Source organism: Canis aureus, chromosome 38 (genome assembly GCF_053574225.1).
Source record: "Canis aureus isolate CA01 chromosome 38, VMU_Caureus_v.1.0, whole genome shotgun sequence".
Taxonomy (NCBI): domain Eukaryota; kingdom Metazoa; phylum Chordata; class Mammalia; order Carnivora; family Canidae; genus Canis; species Canis aureus.
Genome location: NC_135648.1, coordinates 12,341,633 through 12,364,341, shown reverse-complemented (window position 1 = coordinate 12,364,341; position 22,709 = coordinate 12,341,633). Strand labels below are relative to the sequence as shown.

General features: G+C 35.5%; 1 protein-coding gene across 1 annotated transcript in view; it reads right to left on the bottom strand.

The window, feature by feature from the left end:
* USH2A (usherin) overlaps positions 1–22,709 on the bottom strand; it is a 693,391-nt gene that overhangs the window by 557,891 nt on the left and 112,791 nt on the right. Inside the window, exons 11-12 of the mRNA XM_077886665.1 lie at positions 5,242–5,437; positions 1,217–1,858 (exon numbers count right to left, since the gene is read on the bottom strand). Of these exons, the coding sequence (XP_077742791.1) occupies positions 1,217–1,858; positions 5,242–5,437 (838 nt within the window). The remainder of the gene's footprint in view (positions 1–1,216; positions 1,859–5,241; positions 5,438–22,709) is intronic.

The window sequence follows — 22,709 nt, the reverse complement described above, 5'->3', positions numbered from 1 at the left end:
CCAGAAAGTAGGTAATTAAGTCTTTCTGTATTGCTAGAACAGTAATGAGGTAGACATTTAACCATGTAGAGAGGGAGACAGAAGCAGAGTGTGTTCTTCTAAAGAGAGAGAGAATATGGTAATGATTAAATGATTGAATTAATGGATATGTACCAATGGGAGATTTCTAGTACCTAAATCCTGACTGCATCGCTCCATATCAGGTTTAATGGGACAGTCAGTGATAATATAGCCCCCATATATGTTGAAACTGGTTCAAATTATTTTCTGATATTTATATCTCAAGAAGAATTAACTCTTCATCAACTCCATCTCATCCCTTTGGATTTATTTGTCCCACTGACCAATGTAAAAGGAAAGGCATGGCTCAACTCTCCTAAGCTGGATTCTTTGTCATGGCAAATAGGACTTCCATCCTATCCATTTCTGGCAAACGAATCTCCCTTTTGCTTGGTCCCTTGTTCCTTTTCACAGGCTCAGATAACTCAGAGCTGGTTGTATAGACAGATCAACCATTAGCACAGCTGTTAAGTAACTAATGAACATGTATATTTATCATGATATTATGATGGCTTTATTATACAGAAAGTATATTACTTTAGTAGATCATACAAAGGCAAGGAGAAAGCTATAGATAGGGTCCATCTTCCGGTTGGCAAACCCATAAAAAAGATGGGTACAGTGAGACTAAACAGTAGTCTCTTTTGCCAATTTGGTGGCATTTAAAAATAATTCTAGATAATCCTATATGGTGCCAGAACATATAGACCATTTAGTAAAAATATTTGGTCATATTTATTCAGAAAATCAGTTCATCATCTGAATATTTGGCATGGTATACATAATTAACCCAAGTTTTCCTTTCTCTGGGAAGCAAACTTTATCCTTGCTTTTATTAGTTTAGATTTTGTTCAGTTATAGGAAGGGGGTTTACTTCAAGTTGAGAAGTTAAATATAAGTTAGTCTCAATTATAAAATGTCTGATTGACTGGGATTCCTCTAAAGGGTCATCCCAAATATAACACCACAGATACACCAAATAATCTTGAGCATATTAAATAGTTATATCTGCATTTGATGACAATATAAGTACAATAATGTTGTTGGAAGTAAATTTTTTAGAAGTCCCAACCTCAAAACAAAGAGGAATCATCTGATATGGGATAATGAAAGGAAAGTCACCGTGCACTGAACATGTAACACATTTCTTTCTTACCTGGTTGACACTGATTACACCTTCTTCCTTGCCGATTAGGTAAACACAGGCACTGGCCACTGATTGGGTCACAAATGGTGCCCGGTAATGTCCCCAAGGAGTCACACTCACACATCTGGCAGCCTTGAAAATTGCCACTGGTCAAATTGTACCTGTGAGGCACACACTGATTACAGTGAAGACCTGTTACTCCTAATTTGCAAGGACATTGTCCTGTTGATTTGTCACACAGCAGAGAGCCATTTACTGTCCCAGTCTTATCACAGTTACAAGGCAGACAGAGGAAAGAATCATTTTGCTGGAGGTAGAAGTAGCCCTCCAAACATTCATTGCACTGTCTCCCTCCAACACTGGGCTTGCACATGCACTGCCCTGTCTTGGCGTCACAGACGGTCCCAGAGAGAGATCCAGCCATGTCACAGTCACAGGCCTTACAACTGGTGATGTCCAAGCCGTAGAAGTGTTCTCTGCACGTGTCACACTGAAGTCCTTTGGCTTCTTTCTTGCACTCACACTGCCCAGAAAGCGGATTGCAGAGTTTGCTCACTGAGCCATGGAGGTTGCACTGGCAGGGCTCACATCCGTCATCATTAAAACTTCGGAGAAATTTATATCCAAAATTGCAATGATCACATCTAATCCCTGAAGATAAAATTTGTTTAAAAAAGTGAAAATGTTAATTTATTCGCGCTTTCAAGACAAACAATGCTGCTACCAACGTTTAAGGCAGACACAAAATGTTAAGTGTTTTCTCCCGGGCGCTGCCATAGAGACCTGGTCATATACTCAAAATACATTAATGGTACTTACTTTGGCAGTCATATATAACTTTATTTCTGTGACATGCCTTATGAAATTTTATTACTTAACATATAGAGAAATGCTTACTGCAAATGTTGCTTCCGTTTTATATACTGAAGCTCTTTAACAAATATTACAACTATTATTTTTAATTATTTTATGTTAACAAAATGCTCGTGCAAGAGACAATGAAATTTTCAAAGCTACATTGAGGAATTACATATTACCACATTAGTTATTTTCCCGGAAATCAGATGATCCTACAATGTTTAATAAAATGTTAAGCTGATAGCTATTTTTGTGTAATAATATCTATACTTCCGAATATCACACCTTTAATAATTAATATAAATAAAACTTATCCGGAGCAATTTTTGTTTCAATGCTTTTATGTGCCCCTATATTTTATTATTTTCAATTAATATAAATTATGCTCTCCTTGGCTCATAAAGCAATCACATCGCTTGTCGTATTGTGTGATTCAGGACATTCCTCTTTAAACACTAAGTAAATTCTGGTGTTGCATTACTTCTATTTAAAGGAGTACATATATACATTTCACAAACAGAGAAAAATGTTTTATCACCTAAACTTAAATCTCTGACAACTTAGGTTAGTTTCAGAGAGAGTATTAAAAGGAAAGAGTATAAAACAAAAATTTTTGAATAGTAAAGGTTAAGATGCAAAATGCTTCCTTTAGACAGTTTCTGCATATCTGTGGGTTTAAATAACTGACTACATGGGGTTGAATCAATGGAAACATTTATTTCAAGCTATGATCGCAATAAAAAAAATTAGTCCTAAAATAACAGTCAAAAACACACTCAGGAACTCAGATGTAGAAAAGCATTTCTTAAACTGGAAGGAAATGCATAATATATATGTATATATATGGATAAAAATTCAAGAACTCCAATGGAAGGCAAGTTCTTTAACAGTGATGAATGACTCACCTAAGGCATATCATTTAATTTCAATAAGGAAAATAAAAAAGGACCACTATTGCTGCAAATTTTAAAAATAACTGTATTGTTAACAAGAATTATGACTCATTTTGAACTATTAAAATTGGTCTACATGGATTCATATCATATCAGTTTTAAAAATATGCGCAGTGCTTATTTGAATATGCCATACATATTCCTGACAGGCAATCTATTCCTAACGATACTCAGGAAGGCCTACAGGGCATCACATTCGGTGTTAACAAGTGCAGGCGAGTTAGCACACTTGGCATTTAATTCACATTCTTCTCCCTTTTTATTCTAGATGAATGACCTACTTTAATAAAATTATTGGTGCTAATGTATTTTACTGGTGATAGAATCATTAGTAAGATTTAACAGTTTTGTTAACTCTCACAGTTTGCTTTCTGAAGCGTATACAACATACACTGGTATTTTCAGCTTTTTTTCTTATTAACAAGGTAAAATTGAATGAGGGCATTTGCTAATCTTGTTAAGAAAAGAAATGAATTTATACACATATCGAGTTTACATTTTTATTAAAAATGCTGGATGTACAGAAATAACTAGAAATAATATCACAATGATGATTTAATCTTCAAAAATATATGTATTCATATTTTCCTGCAGAAAACTATCTGGATCAACAAAAACCATAAATGGCAGGGAGGTCATAACAAATTCTAAGTAAAGGGTAAATTTTGATTTACCCTCTTTTCTTAAGCTCTGGGATTTAAGCATCACAGGAAAGATTTCATTGATACAGAAAAATAAACATTTCATTGTCTAACATCTCTCCTTCAATTTTGTTTTCAGATCATGAATTTAAAACATATATCATATTAAGGAACAAAGGATGACACAGAGATTGAATTCAAAGGTCTTGGAATTCATTTAGCATCACAGATAGCACTTATAAAGAGACACGTTGCTCTTTGCAAGTTACATATTCTTTTTTCCGAAAAAGTTAGTTTATGTAAGCTTGAAATGCATAAAGGCAGGCTGTGTTAAAGGTTTTGATGTAATCTTTCTTTAAACCAGGGAAATCTTGTGTACTATCATTAGCCATGTCGCTATTTTTTTTATTAAACTAAAATGAAATGCCTGTCTGGTTGAATTGTATAAAGTGAGGTATGGATATCTACCTATAGAAAAGATAAAGAATTAGCTCCAGAGTTATAGTACAGAAATGAAAATGTTCTTCAGAATATGTTCATCTGTATGTGTATATATATGTGTATGCATTTGTGTGTGTGTGACTGCCAGGCATGTTTTCATTATTATAAGGTTCAGGTTAGTGTTAGAAAAACCACGGAAGACTTGGTGTCTTGAATGACAATAGAAAGGCAAAGGTCTTTTTTAAACTTCCTATGTGAACCAAGACATGTTCAGTTAAAATACAAGACTCACTTCATCAGGAAACTTTCCTCTCATAATATTCTCATATATCAACATTTCAAAGTGCATTATGTACATAGTGCATTTTGGGCACTTGATAAATTTTGTCCTTATGTGGCCATGGTTCCCCTCAAAAATGCTGGATGTAATAAATTGCTATAATCAAATCTAATTTCTGAAAAATACCTGTGGGAGTAACAAACAAAAAAGCAGGTCTTGTATAAAAAAAATGATAAATAACACCGAAGGTAGCTGTTTATTATAATCAGCTTGGCACTGAATTACAAAATTAAAATTATGTGGCCTTTTATAACTAACCCTACCAATATACATGATCTGTGGAATTATGTTGACTTATTTTGCATTTCATAGGAACAGTTCAAAGAAATATAATAGAAAAAAAATGGAAAGATTTATCACAAAGGACCCTGTAGCACAGAATATTTTGAAAAAATCCATTTATTTTGGTCTATTAAGAAAACTAGCATGGAAATGATTTGCTTAGAACTCATTAAGTGTAAAACATTTTGAAAAAGTGCTAATTTTCTAAAAGAAATATCTATGCAGTAAGCAAATTATATTTTTCTATGACTTATTAGTACGGGACCATGTGAACTAATGCATCTGCAGAATAAAGAAACTTCTAAAGGGTTGATTAAACTAAGCTTCAAGCTGTAGTTTGATAGAATTATTAATTTAATCATTTTTAGACAGTTAATTTCATCCAAATTGTTTTTTTTTTTTTTTCCAGCTTGCCTTGAGCCAGGAAATTTGCTTTACTCTCCAGTTAAGAAATCAAATAGAGAATTTTATTCCAGATGGTAATAGAGATGTGACTGTAAACTTTTGCATTACACATACCAATAACATTTGCTTTGCACTTGCACTGGCCTGAATTTTGGTGACAGGTAATATCTCCATCCACTGTCCCAGAGGTACTGCAGTTACAGGCACTGCAGCCATCAGGATCCGACTCTTGTAGATTGTAGAATCCATTTTGGCACTGATTGCACTGTCTGCCAGACACATGTCTCTTACAATTACACTGGCCTCCAATCTAGAGAAGATACAACATTTTGTAGAATGATGAACGTATCTATTTTTAGATAATTTGCTCATTAGGTACAAGACAGGAAGGGAGGGAGGAAAAAACTTTAAACAGACAAGAAGGTAATAAGGTACTTTTCCTCCTGACACAAAACATGGAAAGCTTCAGCAGGGTGAAGATATAGAACCGAGTGAAAATAAACCCCAAAGAAGTCAGCAGCATGTGACTAAAAGTGAAAGGTGGAATTAAGCACTAAAGCACCAGAGAGAAAAAGCAAAATATAGTCGTGTGGAGATTGAAAATAGAAAAGAGCCAGCAGTTAATTTGGTCTCACGCTTTTACCTCTCTGTTTTGCTCCCCCTCACCTACTATCCCGTTGACCCAAACTTGCTTGATCCATGCCAGGTACTTAAATTAAGGACAGATCTTTCTACGGGAATATCATCCTGTCAAGGTCTTTACAATGTTTAAAATAAAGTTCTTTGTTAATAGAACCATTTGTGCCTCCGGATACGAACCCTGATGACTCTAACAACAACAACAAAAATTCTGCTTTTAGGAATATTTCAGCATATTTATGGTTCATTTGTAACATGACTTAGTCACTTTTGGTATATTTAGCTGATTTATAGTGCGGTAGAAAATGCAAAAATAGTTATTTGTTTCAGAGTACTGTCAAGTAAAAGAACACCTGAAAAAGGAGCATTCTTCTCAAACTACTGTTTGAAAATGAAATATACAGAATATATAATGCTTATCTACTATACATAAATAATACTATGTTCATTAAAAAGAGATAATTAAGAGCCTAAACTTTTCAGAAGGGAACATGTGCATATAAAACATGAAAAATATGAGAAATTTAAAAATAACTTAGGACTTGAAAAAGAGATGCCAATGTAGACATCAAATCAAATCTCCTAGAAAGTCACTGGCATTTCTCCCCCTGATTTCCTTTCACACGAACTTAATCTAGCTCTCCACAACTGGTGGCAGGGTTGTCACAAAGGAAAGTAACCTACATGTAGAAAGGTATGGCTTGATTTACCTTTAATCGCAGGTGTACTCAAAAATATCAGGTTGGGATTCAGTTACAAAGATGTAGAGAAGGTTTTTTAATTAAGGAATTTTAAGAAATCTATCACTGCCTCATTTTCCTCATCTGAGTTATAGGGAATACACTGGAATCATTATTTAAGGCTAAAATAATTTATATGAAAATGTTTAATACTCTGAAAAATAGAAGTGTATACATGCACCAAGTGTGATTGTACATAATAATGAACCTTGGGCAGCCTCAGTGGCTTGTGGTTTAGTGCTGCCTTCAGCCCGGGGAGTGATCTTGGAGGCCCCGGGATCAAGTTCTGCGACAGTCTCCCTGCATGGAGCCTGCATCCTTCTGCCTGTGTCTCTGCCTCTTCCTCTCTCTCTCACTCTCCCTCTCTCTCTCTCATGAATGAATAAATAAATAAATAAATAAATAAATAAATAAATAAATCTTAAAAGATAACAATGAACCTCAATATCAAGGATATATATATATAGGTCCATAAAGATATGCAAAGACCATGAATTATCTCTTTGTACCCAGCTACGTTCCCTGTCTCCACTTTCACTGAGTCCCATGGAATCCAGATCATTACTCAAGACAGAGATTTGATTTGGTCTGCAAAAATATATGGCATTTATTGATGGGTATGTGTTTTATATAGTCACAAAAATCTAATAGATCTCTGATTACACGCTCTCCTTCAAATAAGATAAAACAATTTTACTACCATTTCCAGAACCTACAAGTTTGTATAATACATATAAATTATACTTTCTTTAAGTAAGCTATTCCTTAAAATGTAGTTTAATAGTAAGTGATAAAAGTTCTTTAATTTTTTTAAAAGTTTTCATTTTAATCAGTTTCTCAAAATTCACCTGAAAGTACAAATTTACTTCTACACGACTCAGCTTCATTTATTTTTTAATATTTATTTATTTTTATTTTAGAGAGAGAGAAGCATGCACATGGAGGGGCAGAGGGAGAAGGAGAGAGAAGCCTCAAGCAGACTCTCCGCTGAGTGCAGAGAGCCCAATGTGGGGCTGGATCCCAGGACCCTGAAATCACGACCTGAGCCAAAATCAGGAGTCAGATGCTCAACTGACTGAGCCACCCAGGCACCCTCAGCTTCATTTATATGATGGCATTTAAATCTACTTATATGCTAAAACCAATTCTGTCCACCAAGAAGCAGAGAGAAGGGTGTGCTTCTCCCCTTTAAAAATACACTTCTAAAAAGTCAGATACCACACTTTTCTGTTTCTATGCTTTTGGGTAGAATACTTTTACACTAACCCAGTTAAACAATATAGCCCTGAATAAGTCTCAGGATGAAAGGCACAACAGTAGGGACTATAGTTCATGATATTATAATAGTATTGAATGGTAACAGGTAGTAGCTAAATTTGTGGTGAGCACAGCATAATGTAGATAGTTGCCAAATCACTATGCCATACACATGAAACTAATATAACATTGAATGCCAAGTACACCTCAATATAAATACATAAATACATACATACTTGCATACATACACACACTCCTATAATTATTATCCCCAGGAAGAAAAGTTGTATTCACTTAAAAACACAAAAAACAAAAAGTCTTTTTTTTTTTTTTTAAAACAAAAAGTCTTAAGAAAGAAACAATATAAGAAGGAAGTAATACAATAGGAAAAATAAAAATCTCAAGAAGAAGATTGAAAGAGAAAGTTGAGAAAACTCTTAAAACTAAAAAGGATAGAGATGAAAAACAAAACAAAAATAGAGCATTTCCAGAAGGACAAAAGTAGAAAAAAATGAGAGATGAAATTGCCAAAGAATTAATACAAAATAAGTATTTTTCCAGACATTAAGCAACAGTTTAAAAGGGCTCACTATATGCTAGCAAAATTAATGGGTTGGGGGGGAATAATATACATAATATCCCATAAAACGTTCAAATAGCAGAAATAAGCAAAAGGTACAAAAATTTCCAGCCAAACAATAAATCCCATATAAAAGAAATATAGAATATCACTGCAGTGTTCTATAATATCATTGTAACTCAGAACATTATATCATAACTTCCAAATTATGAGTAAAATTATTTTCCAATCTTGAATTCAATACCAGGCCAAACTATTTGTTACCAATGCAGAAAAAAAAAAAAGTCATTTTTCAGATTTGGAAGGATTTAAAAAACATAACTCCCTCTCTCAGGAAGCTAATGGGAGATATGATTCCACAGATAAAATAATAAACAATAGCAATGACAATGCAAGGCATGGGATCAAGGAGATGAAGATTCAGAAGCATGTGGAAAGTCTCAGGCTAATAGCTGAATAGGAGGCCCAAACAGCCACTGGTCCAGATTAGATCCAAAGAATGGAACATTCAGAGAAGGAGGTGGGGCTGTACAGATGGAATAATTTTACTTGGACATATTTAAAAATTAAAAAATCCTTATAATTATGCATGTAGCAAAGATGTCAGCATTTTGAGGGATAATTAGGGACAGATGTGTAGAAAGCTAAATGGATATAAGCAAAGGAATTATTCAATATTAAATTATTGTATCATTATTACATTATTAAATATAGGCAGAATAAAAGATGATGGATATTTTTGAAGATAGAGTCAACATGGTTTGCTGGTGAGTTATAGATAGCTGCTAAGAGAAAGACGATTCAAAAATGATATCATAGCTTTTGACATGAACAACTGGAAGGATAGAGTTGCCATTAATTAAGATGGGAAAGGCTATGAATGAAGCAGATTTGGAGGGAACCAGAAGATCCTTTTGGGACACATTTGAGATATCTGTTAGTCTTTAATTGAGATATTGAGTCTTAAATTGAAAATATTGGGGAATTCACTTCAGCATTGCCTGTGTATTGACAACATTTGATATTAAGTATCATCAAGTGAACAAATATGGATAGAGGAAAGATCCATAAAGAGGGTTGTGGAGATAAATAAGTATCAAAAGAGTTTTGAAATGGAAAAAATAACATTATGTTTATTTGCTTAAAGGGAGGACAAAGCACAGGCATCCACATTGATAATATAACGCAAGGGAAGGAAAAGTCAAGTACAGGCCCCAACTTACCAGGTAGTATGGCCTCTTCTTTGGGAAGTTGGTGTCTGCCATTTCTAGCCTTTTCCAATACTGAGTTCCTCCTAAGTTAAAGCATGTTTCCCTCTTCTGTTACCCTACAGCATTTGTTGCTCTATTATGCCATCCTACCATTTTCCAGGTCCTAACTTATAATCATCATATGCCAATCTGAAAGTATGTCTTCCCAGTGTACTGTATTGGCCCAGTAATCAAAGGGCCATGACCTTGTGCACATTTCTACCACCCACAGACCCAACAGGATGCCTGACACATAGCAGGTACCCAATAGGTTCATTTTGAGTAAATGAGCCTTTGATTTTCTCAAGCATTCCTTTGCTTATAGCAACATCAGCAACAATTTTTTGAACAGTTAGTTATAATATTGCAGACAGAGCGCTACAATGTTTTGTGTATTTTTTCCTATTTATTATCAAATAATCCTGTGAGGCACTATACTTCCAAAGGAAAATTAAGTGACTTTTCCAAGACCGACCCCAAATGGAAACCAAGGGCTGTATGTATGGCTGCAATCTTGCGTGTTCATGCACTACGCAATTATGCCTTAGAATATAACACTCGCTCCTATTGTGTATCTCACCTAAATTCCTTAATCATTTGGACGTGGCATAATTACTTTGCTCTCTAAATCTACCTAAATCTTAGTTTATTTGTGTATAAAATGAGCATAATTATATCTACAATCTGTTGTCAGGATTAACTGAGACTATCAAAATAAAAGTATCTAGTATCATCTCTGGATCATAGTGAGTGCTTGGTAAAGGTAAGATATGATGATTACTTTGTATATTTCATACTGGTATTGAACAAATAGTAGATGGTAAATTCATCAAGTGACTAATAGTTAAACTTTATTCACCCTTCTAGAATACCTGATGGATGTGTGGCAGGCAAAAAAGTAAAAAGGCCAATCATTTGCATCCTGCGCAAGGACCCTGAACAGTTTGGATGTTCCTCATCTTCTCTCTTTTATTCATTCCACTCCAGCTACATAGGATCTTTTATGTTCCTTGAACATATTAGGGATGTTCCCACCTCAGGATGCTTGCATAGGATACCCCCTCTACCTGTGACTCTTCTCCCAGATTTCAACCTAACAAACCTCCTTCTGGTCTATAGTCAAATGTCACCTTCTTCATGAGACCTGTCTTGACTATATATCCCAAATAGCAAGTCCTTTCCCTACAATAGCACTCCCGAGGTGTCCTATACTGTCCAATTTCTTCCATAGCACTTAATTTAATACATAAACTTACTTCTTTTTACATTGCCTGATATTGGCCTTTCTCGTCGACTCCCCAAGCTCCATTACAATGGAAGCCCCACAATAGTAGGAGTTTCAGCCATTTTACCACTTGTGAAATGCATGAGACTTAATTTTACAGAAAAAGAAACCAAATCATAGACAGACAGGTAGGAAGTGGCCTACCTCCCAAATCCATGCTCATGGCCACCATGTTAAATTCACTCTGCTTGTGATAAGTCACAAATCTAATGATAGAAGCAGGAAGTCAAGGTAATGGCATCTCCCCATGAGGAGATGGACAGATGGATGCACAGAGCAGAATCAGGCAAGCATTCCAGTTATCATTTTGTGAATTTCTCTGAATAGCACTGATGTTTGCTAATGGCTGCTATACATTGCCTTGTGATCACACTCAGGACTTCTCCATTTTGGACCATACCACAAAAGCCTGCTGGGCCAGGCTATGTAGCACACAGCCCATTGTGTGACGATATGAACAATGAATTTGACAGGGATATTAGTGACAGTCAAAAAGAGTAAGATTCTGCAATAATTCACCTTTTCAGCTCTCTTCTACATTAACGGATGAAATTCCGTCAGGGTGAATTCAAGGCTTTGGATAATCCATATATAATTCTTTTGTGTTTAAGAAAATATGAAGTATGATTTCAAAATTAATAAATTGGGTGAACACAGCCAATATTTAGCAGAGGCTCTCTATGTAACAGAGAGTATATTTTAAGTAACTTAAAGCAACACTTTTAAAACAGCAGAAATAGATGTCTTCCTATGTACTCATTTGCCTGGTGGTAGAAAAAAATCTACTGTGCTATAGATTATATGTTCTCACTGAACTCACTAACAGCCAATGAGATAATGTTGATGTTGCCAAGCAGAGTAAGAATTTGAAAAGCAAACTCAAAAGTTTAAGAACAGGAAGTCTATCCTGGACATTAAGGTGGATTGGAGGGTATTGTTTGAACAAAAAAGAAATACAAATGAGGGCAAAAAAGACATCTTCTAAGCAGTGAGTACATTCTTTAGAAGAGTCTTTTCTTTTATAGAGACTATAGACTTTTCTTTTGTAGAAATTCTTTAACTTGTATTTTCCCTGTTGAGGAACTCATGGATTCACATCATTACTCGATAAATGTTTGCTCACATACAGTATGCACCTTGTAAGTCATATAAGATATTATAAGAGAAATACCTCCCAGTTCCCACCACTTCTTCCCTCAGAATTGCAAACAGTACCCAGCATGAACATATAGAATGATTTCTATGAATATGTTCCTCTCCCCTAACCTATTTAATTAAACTATCAAATTAATTTTCATCCACAGCAATTCTGATCATGATACTCCTGTGGTATTTTGTAGATGTGTTAGATTTAGAGAAGAGGACACACTTTCTGTAAATAAAATAAAATAAATAAAATAAAATAAATAAAATAAAATTTGTTTTGATTTTTATTATCACCAGGTGCTAGCAATTCCAAACAATCCTTGTGATACATTACTCTTCCTCGTTGGGTGGACTGCTTCCACTCCCCTCTCCACACTAGAAACACCACTATGTCACTTCTGTGCTCATGGGTATTCAATAGCTTCCTATTGTTACTGAACAAAGTCCAAATTCCATGATGTTGCCTCAACATGCTTCTCTAGCCCCTCATAATATATGCTACCTCAGTGATAGTCTCAGAGTTTCTATAGGAAGGACTGGATGGAAGCAATCTGGCTAGAAACATTGCACATGGATTTGTTTTGCAGCTATGTTTGCCTTTTCTGTTTTTCATTTTGCACTACGTCTGATCTCTGTTACAATACTGAATAGAAATTGTAAGAAGAGGAATGCCTGAGTGGCTCAGCAGTTGAGCAACTGCTTTCAGCTCAGGGCATGATCCCGGTCCTGGGATCGAGTTCTGCATTGGGCTCCCCACAGGGAGGCTGTTTCCCCCTCTGCCTATGTTTCTGCCTCTCTCTGTGTGTCTCTAATGAATAAATAATAAAATATTTTTAAAAATTGTAAGAGAAAAGGTCCTTGTTCTATTCCTGATCTTAGGGAATGTTTAATGTTTATTGTTAAGTACGATGTTAGCTGAAGATTCTTTCAGATGCTCTTTTCAGTTTAAAGAATTTCTCTTCTATTTATAGAGTGAAGACCACATTTATCATGAAAGTGTTTTGATTTTTTTCAAAAGTTTTTCAACACCTATTGAGATTATTATACGGGATTTAGGAGGTTTATTGCATTAACTGATTTTCAAAAATTAAACCAACCTTGCATTCTTGAAATAAATGCCAATCAATCTTGATGTGTTACCTCATTGCAGGACTGACTTGCTATTATTATTTGGCATCTATGTTAACATGGAATGCTCAAATGGACTTATTTTTAAGTGGTTTGTCAGGTTATGGGATTATTGTTAGGTAGCCCTCACAAAATGAGTTGGCAAGTGTATACTATTCCTCAGTTTTCTAAAAGTTTATATAGGACTGATAAGATTTATTCCTTTATGTTATCACAGAATTCACCAGTGAAGTCATGTGGGCCTGAAGTTTTCCTTCTTGAAAGAGGAATTTTGAAATTTGAATTGTGATTACAAACTCAATGTTTTTAACTTATACAAAGTATTCAGATTTTCTATTTCTTCTTTGATTTGTATTAATGTTCTATTTCTTCTCGTGTTAGCTTCATGTTAGCTTCCCATTTTATCAAAGATATCAAATTAGGAGAGAGTTATTCATGTTATCTGGACGTTTGTAGAATACGCTGTGAGGTCCATTTTTTTTTTTTTTTAACAATTTCTAATGTTGGCAACTTGCATTTTCTCTTCTTTTAATTGATGAATTCCTTTTGAAGGAACTTTGAGTTTATTCATTTTCACTACTTTGTATCCAATTTCTATCTGGCTAATTTTTCAGCTTTCCTTTCCCTCTTTCATCTATTTATTCTGTGTTTCATTAGCTTTGTTTTCCTTTCCCATCATCAGTCTTGTGGTTCAGGAAATAGCTTCACATTGATGCCTGGCTGCTTACCTGATGAACAGTCATTTTATCATTCATTTCTACTTGTTTAGGGCCTCTTTTCTGGTTTTCTAAGAGACTTACATTACCCATAACAAACTGAGTTTGGATAAGTACAGGAAAAGCTGAGTTAGTACAGTTGAGCAATATGGTGAATAGGTGAAAAGTGGAAGGAAAGATAGGCTTTGATGAATAAAGTAGGTTGAAAAAGGAGGTGAAATGGGTACCATGACATAAGATGGCAAATAACAAGAGCTTTCTTGGGCTTGACTTTTTCCCATATATTCTATACATTTACGTTAGGCAATAAAAGTTGAAACAGACCCCAGACGAATCAGGAGCAATGATTATATGTCCACAGAATCCTTAAGCTTTTCCAAATCCTAACATACCAACAGAATTAAATAGCAAAATAAAAAAAAAGTCATGAATATTTATAACAAAACTAGGTGACCAGCTATCCCGAGATACCTCCAAAAATGTAGCAAATGGGAACAAACCATCAATAGTCACAAGATCTGCATGGTATCACTATCTGTGGGGGAGAAAGCAGAGAGAAGTCACAGAGCATATAACTTCTGGAGGACCTAAAAACTAGAGAACCCAAGATGTAGTGCACCAATTTGAGAATGGGCAATTGAATCGGAAAAGGATTTCATTGACCCAGCAGCAGTAATTGCAAGAGATCTGCCGTGGGAATTAAAGTCTGGAGTAATCCAGTTTCCATGAGCTTTCAAAACAGACTAACCTGGACACACTTCTATGGCAAAGCCCCACACTTAGGAGAAATTAATGAGAGTGGGCAGGCACAACTGACAGTTAAAGCAATACACACCTAAAGAACAGAAATCCTAAAGTCAAGATGGGTTTGTCATTGGCAATGAAAAAAAAATAAATCTTTACAAAGTTTCTTTTAAAATAATGATAGTAAACAAGGCATTTCAGGCAAGATCAATTTAATTCATTGGTTTCTGTTTCTGTTATTCACTATTATGTACATCTTGACTAGCACAGCGCCTGGTACATCATAGCATGCCTAAGAAATATGTTAATTGATTAAGTAAATCAATTAAAGTCAGTTGTTATGTAACTGAAATGTATCTAGGAAATACTGTCAAATATAACAGGAGTTTTAAAAACACTTTCTACTCAATTTTGGTAGAGAATTATAGACTACATGCTCCAAATTCTTCTTCACTCACGTAAAAAAACCTATATATTCATAGTTTTCAAAATATTCATCTCAATCAAGCAATAGCATTTTTAAATACTGAAATTTTTGGAATACACAAATCTACAACATATATTTAGGATATCCCAAAGTTGAATTTTTTGATTATCCACAACCAGATAACTCAGACCTATAGAATTAAAAATCCCTGAAGGTTGAGCCCAGGAATCAGGAATCTTCATTTTTTAAAAAGTTTCACTGGTAAAAAAAAAAAAAAAAAAAAAAGTTGCACTGGTGATTCTTATGAACACTAAGATTTAAGAATTAGTGCTTTAAGTACTTGCTACCTATTCTATCACTGCTCTAAGTCAAGTACTCCTTGGGATTCAGTCTCTTTTTTCTCCTGAGTTAATCATGCATCTCATTAAATTATTGACAGGTCCATCACCAAGCATCAAAGAAACACCATCTTCCTGAGCTGAGTCAATACTGAAGTATTCATACTACTAATCATCTGAATGTAAATTCTGATAATATACTAATTTTAGCAATTTTTAAAAAGCATTTATGAAACATCTAATCATTTTTTTTTTATTTTATTTTATTTTATTTTTTTTTATTTTTTTTTTTATTGGTGTTCAATTTACTAACATACAGAATAACACCCAGTGCCCGTCACCCATTCACTCCCACCCCCCGCCCTCCTCCCCTTCTACCACCCCTAGTTCGTTTCCCAGAGTTAGCAGTCTTTACGTTCTGTCTCCCTTTCTGATATTTCCCACACATTTCTTCTCCCTTCCCTTATTTTCCCTTTCACTATTATTTATATTCCCCAAATGAATGAGAACATATAATGTTTGTCCTTCTCCGACTGACTTACTTCACTCAGCATAATACCCTCCAGTTCCATCCACGTTGAAGCAAATGGTGGGTATTTGTCATTTCTAATAGCTGAGTAATATTCCATTGTATACATAAACCACATCTTCTTTATCCATTCATCTTTCGTTGGACACCGAGGCTCCTTCCACAGTTTGGCTATAGTGGCCATTGCTGCTAGAAACATCGGGGTGCAGGTGTCCCGGCGTTTCATTGCATTTGTATCTTTGGGGTAAATCCCCAACAGTGCAATTGCTGGGTCGTAGGGCAAGTATATTTTTAACTGTTTCAGGAACCTCCACACAGTTTTCCAGAGTGGCTGCACCAGTTCACATTCCCACCAACAGTGTAAGAGGGTTCCCTTTTCTCCGCATCCTCTCCAACATTTGTTGTTTCCTGCCTTGTTAATTTTCCCCATTCTCACTGGTGTGAGGTGGTATCTCATTGTAGTTTTGATTTGTATTTCCCTGATGGCAAGTGATGCAGAGCATTTTCTCATATGCATGTTGGCCATGTCTATGTCTTCCTCTGTGAGATTTCTGTTCATGTCTTTTGCCCATTTCATGATTGGATTGTTTGTTTCTTTGGTGTTGAGTTTAATAAGTTCTTTATAGATCTTGGAAACTAGCCCTTTATCTGATATGTCATTTGCAAATATCTTCTCCCATTTTGTAGGTTGTCTTTGAGTTTTGTTGACTGTATCCTTTGCTGTGCAAAAGCTTCTTATCTTGATGAAGTCCCAATAGTTCATTTTTGCTTTTGTTTCTTTTGCCTTTGTGGATGTATCTTGCAAGAAGTTACTATGGCCGAGTTCAAAAAGGGTGTTGCCTGTGTTCTTCTCTAGGATTTTGATGGAATCTTGTCTCACATTTAGATCTTTCATCCATTTTGAGTTTATCTTTGTGTATGGTGAAAGAGAGTGGTCTAGTTTCATTCTTCTGCATGTGGATGTCCAATTTTCCCAGCACCATTTATTGAAGAGACTGTCTTTCTTCCAATGGATAGTCTTTCCTCCTTTATCGAATATTAGTTGCCCATAAAGTTCAGGGTCCACTTCTGGATTCTCTATTCTGTTCCACTGATCTATGTGTCTGTTTTTGTGCCAGTACCACACTGTCTTGATGACCACAGCTTTGTAGTACAACCTGAAATCTGGCATTGTGATGCCCCCAGATATGGTTTTCTTTTTTAAAATTCCCCTGGCTATTCGGGGTCTTTTCTGATTCCACACAAATCTTAAAATAATTTGTTCTAACTCTCTGAAGAAAGTCCATGGTATTTTGATAGGGATTGCATTAAACGTGTATATTGCCCTGGGTAACATTGACATTTTCACAATATTAATTCTGCCAATCCATGAGCATGGAATATTTTTCCATCTCTTTGTGTCTTCCTCAATTTCTTTCAGAAGTGTTCTATAGTTTTGAGGGTATAGATCCTTTACATCTTTGGTGAGGTTTATTCCTAGGTATCTTATGCTTTTGGGTGCAATTGTAAATGGGATTGACTCCTTAATTTCTCTTTCTTCAGTCTCATTGTTAGTGTATAGAAATGCCACTGACTTCTGGGCATTGATTTTGTATCCTGCCACGCTACCGAATTGCTGTATGAGTTCTAGCAATCTTGGGGTGGAGACTTTTGGGTTTTCTATGTAGAGTATCATGTCATCGGCGAAGAGGGAGAGTTTGACTTCTTCTTTGCCAATTTGAATGCCTTTAATGTCTTTTTGTTGTCTGATTGCTGAGGCTAGGACTTCCAGTACTATGTTGAATAGCAGTGGTGAGAGTGGACATCCCTGTCTTGTTCCTGATCTTAGGGGAAAGGCTCCCAGTGCTTCCCCATTGAGAATGATATTTGCTGTGGGCTTTTCATAGATGGCTTTTAAGATGTCGAGGAATGTTCCCTCTATCCCTACACTCTGAAGAGTTTTGATCAGGAATGGATGCTGTATTTTGTCAAATGCTTTCTCTGCATCCAATGAGAGGATCATATGGTTCTTGGTTTTTCTCTTGCTGATATGATGAATCACATTGATTGTTTTACGGGTGTTGAACCAGCCTTGTGTCCCAGGGATAAATCCTACTTGGTCATGGTGAATAATTTTCTTAATGTACTGTTGGATCCTATTGGCCAGTATCTTGTTGAGAATTTTTGCATCCATGTTCATCAGGGATATTGGTCTGTAATTCTCCTTTTTGGCGGGGTCTTTGTCTGGCTTTGGAATTAAGGTGATGCTGGCTTCATAGAACGAATTTGGAAGTACTCCATCTCTTTCTATCTTTCCAAACAGCTTTAGGAGAATAGGTATGATTTCTTCTTTAAACGTTTGATAAAATTCTCCTGGGAAGCCATCTGGCCCTGGACTCTTGTGTCTTGGGAGGTTTTTGATGACTGCTTCAATTTCCTCCCTGGTTATTGGCCTGTTCAGGTTTTCTATTTCTTCCTGTTCCAGTTTTGGTAGTTTGTGGCTTTCCAGGAATGCGTCCATTTCTTCTAGATTGCCTAATTTATTGGCGTATAGCTGTTCATAATAGGTTTTTAAAATCGTTTGTATTTCCTTGGTGTTGGTAGTGATCTCTCCTTTCTCATTCATGATTTTATTAATTTGAGTCTTCTCTCTCTTCTTTTTAATAAGGCTGGCTAATGGTTTATCTATCTTATTAATTCTTTCAAAGAACCAACTCCTGGTTCTGTTGATCTGTTCCACAGTTCTTCTGGTCTCGATTTCGTTGAGTTCTGCTCGAATCTTTATTAGCTCCCTTCTTCTCTTGGGTGTAGGATCTATTTGCTGTTTTTTCTCTAGCTCCTTTATGTGTAAGGTTAGCTTTTGTATTTGAGTTCTTTCCAGTTTTTGAATGGATGCTTGTATTGCGATGTATTTCCCCCTTAGGACTGCTTTTGCTGCATCCCAAAGATTTTGAACGGTTGTATCTTCATTCTCATTAGTTTCCATGAATCTTTTTAATTCTTCCTTAATTTCCTGGTTGACCCTTTTATCTTTTAGCAGGATGGTCCTTAATCTCCATGTGTTTGAGGTCCTTCCAAACTTCTTGTTGTGATTTAGTTCTAATTTCAAGGCATTATGGTCCGAGAATATGCAGGGGACGATCCCAATCTTTTGGTATCGGTTCAGACCCGATTTGTGACCCAATATGTGGTCTATTCTGGAGAAAGTTCCATGTGCGCTTGAGAAGAATGTGTATTCAGTTGAGTTTGGATGTAAAGTTCTGTAGATATCTGTGAAATCCATCTGGTCCAGTGTATCATTTAAAGCTCTCGTTTCTTTGGAGATGTTTTGCTTAGAAGACCTATCGAGTATAGAAAGAGCTAGATTGAAGTCACCAAGTATAAGTGTATTATTATCTAAGTATTTCTTCACTTTGGTTAATAATTGATTTATATATTTGGCAGCTCCCACATTTGGAGCATATATATTGAGGATTGTTAAGTCCTCTTGTTGAATAGATCCTTTAAGTATGATATAGTGTCCCTCTTCATCTCTCACTACAGTCTTTGGGGTAAATTTTAGTTTATCTGATATAAGGATGGCTACACCTGCTTTCTTTTGAGGACCATTCGAATGGTAAATGGTTCTCCAACCTTTTATTTTCAGGCTGTAGGTGTCCTTCTGTCTAAAATGAGTCTCTTGTAGACAGCAAATAGATGGGTCCTGCTTTTTTATCCAGTCTGAAACCCTGCGCCTTTTGATGGGGTCATTAAGCCCGTTCACATTCAGAGTTACTATTGAGAGATATGAGTTTAGTGTCATCATGATATCTATTCAGTCTTTGTTTTTGTGGACTGTTCCACTGAACTTCTTCTTAAAGGGGAATTTTAAGAGGCCCCCTTAAAATTTCTTGCAGAGCTGGTTTGGAGGTCACATATTCTTTTAGTTGCTGCCTGTCTTGGAAGCTCTTTATCTCTCCTTCCATTTTGAATGAGAGCCTTGCTGGATAAAGTATTCTTGGTTGCATGTTCTTTTCATTTAGGACCCTGAATATATCCTGCCAGCCCTTTCTGGCCTGCCAGGTCTCTGTGGAGAGGTCTGCTGTTACCCTAATACTCCTCCCCATAAAAGTCAGGGATTTCTTGTCTCTTGCTGCTTTAAGGATCTTCTCCTTATCTTTGGAATTTGCAAGCTTCACAATTAAATGTCGAGGTGTTGAACGGTTTTTATTGATTTTAGGGGGGGATCTCTCTATTTCCTGGATCTGAATGCCTGTGAAACATCTAATCATTTGCAGCATTTCTGGTGCTTTTAGGGAAAAACACATCTATCTATCATCTATCTATCTATCTATCTATCTATCTATCTATCTATCTATCTATCTATCTATCTCCATCCATCTACCATCTGTCTATCAATCAATCTTTACACAGTATATTTTCCCTGCTAGGAGCTAGCTCAGCCCTGATATGTGGACCCTAAAAACTACTCATATTTCTGGTATAGATACATCTTTCCTTAAGCTTCTGATTCTCTTAAGAAGAAATGTCCACATTAATATAATAGGCTACCTTTGTAAGATACTCATTCCAGTTCAAAAATAAATAAATGAATCTGCGGTGGTTTCTGCCACATATAAATATCACGAATTAGAGAATGCCAAGTGAATAATGTACATCATAATACTTGTTTCCATTTAAGTGTTTTGTGATACTGCTGTTTATCATCTTGCTCAGCTGTCGAAAATACTCATTTGAAAAAAAAGGCTCCTACATTGGTGTAAAACCAAGATGTGTTTTCTTTTCCATTCTACAATGTCTGTCATTTGTCAGGCTGGTCTATTTCTGTAGCTTCCCTTCCCCTCCAAAAGGCAGTTCCGAGAAACTGCTTTCCAAACTTCCCCACCACAATCTCTAAGGAGTAATGCAAAAAGGTAAAATACTGAAGCACGCGGAAAGTGATAGTAGGAATGGAATACATTTTTTCTCAATACTTTGAGTGTTCAAGATGGAAAGAGTGTAAAGAGGTTTCCCACACACTATTGTTCCCAGCAATGTTACATACTTGAATGGTTTTAAGAGGAAGTACTATAATTACAATCCTTCTAGTTCTCAAAAGGGTATAATTTCATATTGCATTATCCCCCCCAACTTTTTTTTTGGCTGATTTAGGTCTCTTTCGCTCAGAGATTAGAAGCTATAACCTGTGAAAGATGCATGCAGTATATGTCACCATGTTAAATTAGAACATTTCACAAATGTCATCTGAATGCCACAACTATACGGTATAGTCTTATTATAATCTGCAAAATTAATATAGTAGTTATTAATAATAAAGTGTTAATAAAACAATAAAGTGTTTTTATTTTATCAATATGAAATATCTCACGGTAGCATTTAAAACATATTTCCAACATGAGTAACTACATTCTCCATGTTGATAGTTAATGTAGTACAGAAATATGCTTTTAGGAAAGTTAACTTATTTAACAATCATTTTTGTTTTATTTTGGTAAAAGTGATCAAAGTTGTGGTGAATTTACACAATAGAATGCCTGCTTACTATTATGTTAGTTTGCTGAACCACTGAAAAAGGAAATCTCAAATATATTGAGAGGAAGATGTCCATATGAGATGATAAAGAAATTAAATAAATCAGGCCTAAAAGAAAATAGCTCTACTAAATATTCAAATTAGCTTATTTGTAATATAATATGCTGAATCTTTGGGATAAACTAAGTACTAAGAGAGCTATGTTACCTCTTTAATATCACCCAAATCTCCATTTGAGAATTATATCGGTTCCAAGAAATTAATTTGCCAATTATGTACACATTTTCATTTCCTAAATATTTAGAAATTCTAAAAAATGGTCAGGATTAAATTAGTAGGATTTGGAATAATCTTGAAACAAATGGATGTGTTTCCTTCCTACTTTTAGATAGTATGTAAATATCCAGATGAGCAATCAGCTGTGGATTCCTCTTATGTCTCAGTGCTAAGAACAGATGTTTAACTAAGACCCAGCAGCTCTAACCTCAAGTTGAGCTTTAGAAATAATATGAGTCTTGAATTTCTGCTCTACCCCATTATTACTTGTGTGATCTTGGAGGAGATACCTAATTTCTCTGAGATTCTGTGTCCTTAACCACACAATGGATAAATTAATAATTACTTTACCAACTTTGGTAAGGACTGAATTAATTGACTAAAAGTGCTTAGTATAATCCTTCACACATGACAAATGCATAACAAATAGAACCTATGAGAATTTACAGACTAGTTTTTATCCTCACGCATTTTAAGCAATATGTCAAATACCTGCCAATCTGTTTCACACATTTCAAAATGTGGGACTCTAATACACAGCACCAAAACCACATGCAGGTAGATAAAAGTGGAGACCAGTCCTTCAGCTCACCAGGAGTTTAAATATTCCCCAATCCTGCATAACACTGAGGAACCCAGCATCCTTGCCACCGGTTCTCCCTTGATACTGGGAGTGCATCTGCCTCTGGAAATGATCAGCACATTAGTTTGGCAGAAGAAAGGAGGCTGCCTACAATCTGTCCTGCATGAATTAGTATCATAAACACACACAGACACACACACACACACAAACACACAAAGGGTCAGTGATGTACCGAGTATTTTTAAAAATAAACTTACCATACCTTTGTGTATACTGATATTGAAATAAATGTTTTCACCTTTTAATCATAACCCCAAGAAGATACACACGCACAGACACACAATACACACACACACATATTGCCATCCTACGGTGGTTGCCCTTGCTAAGTCTTAAAATACTCATATTTTGTGTTTAATAAATTTATTTTTTA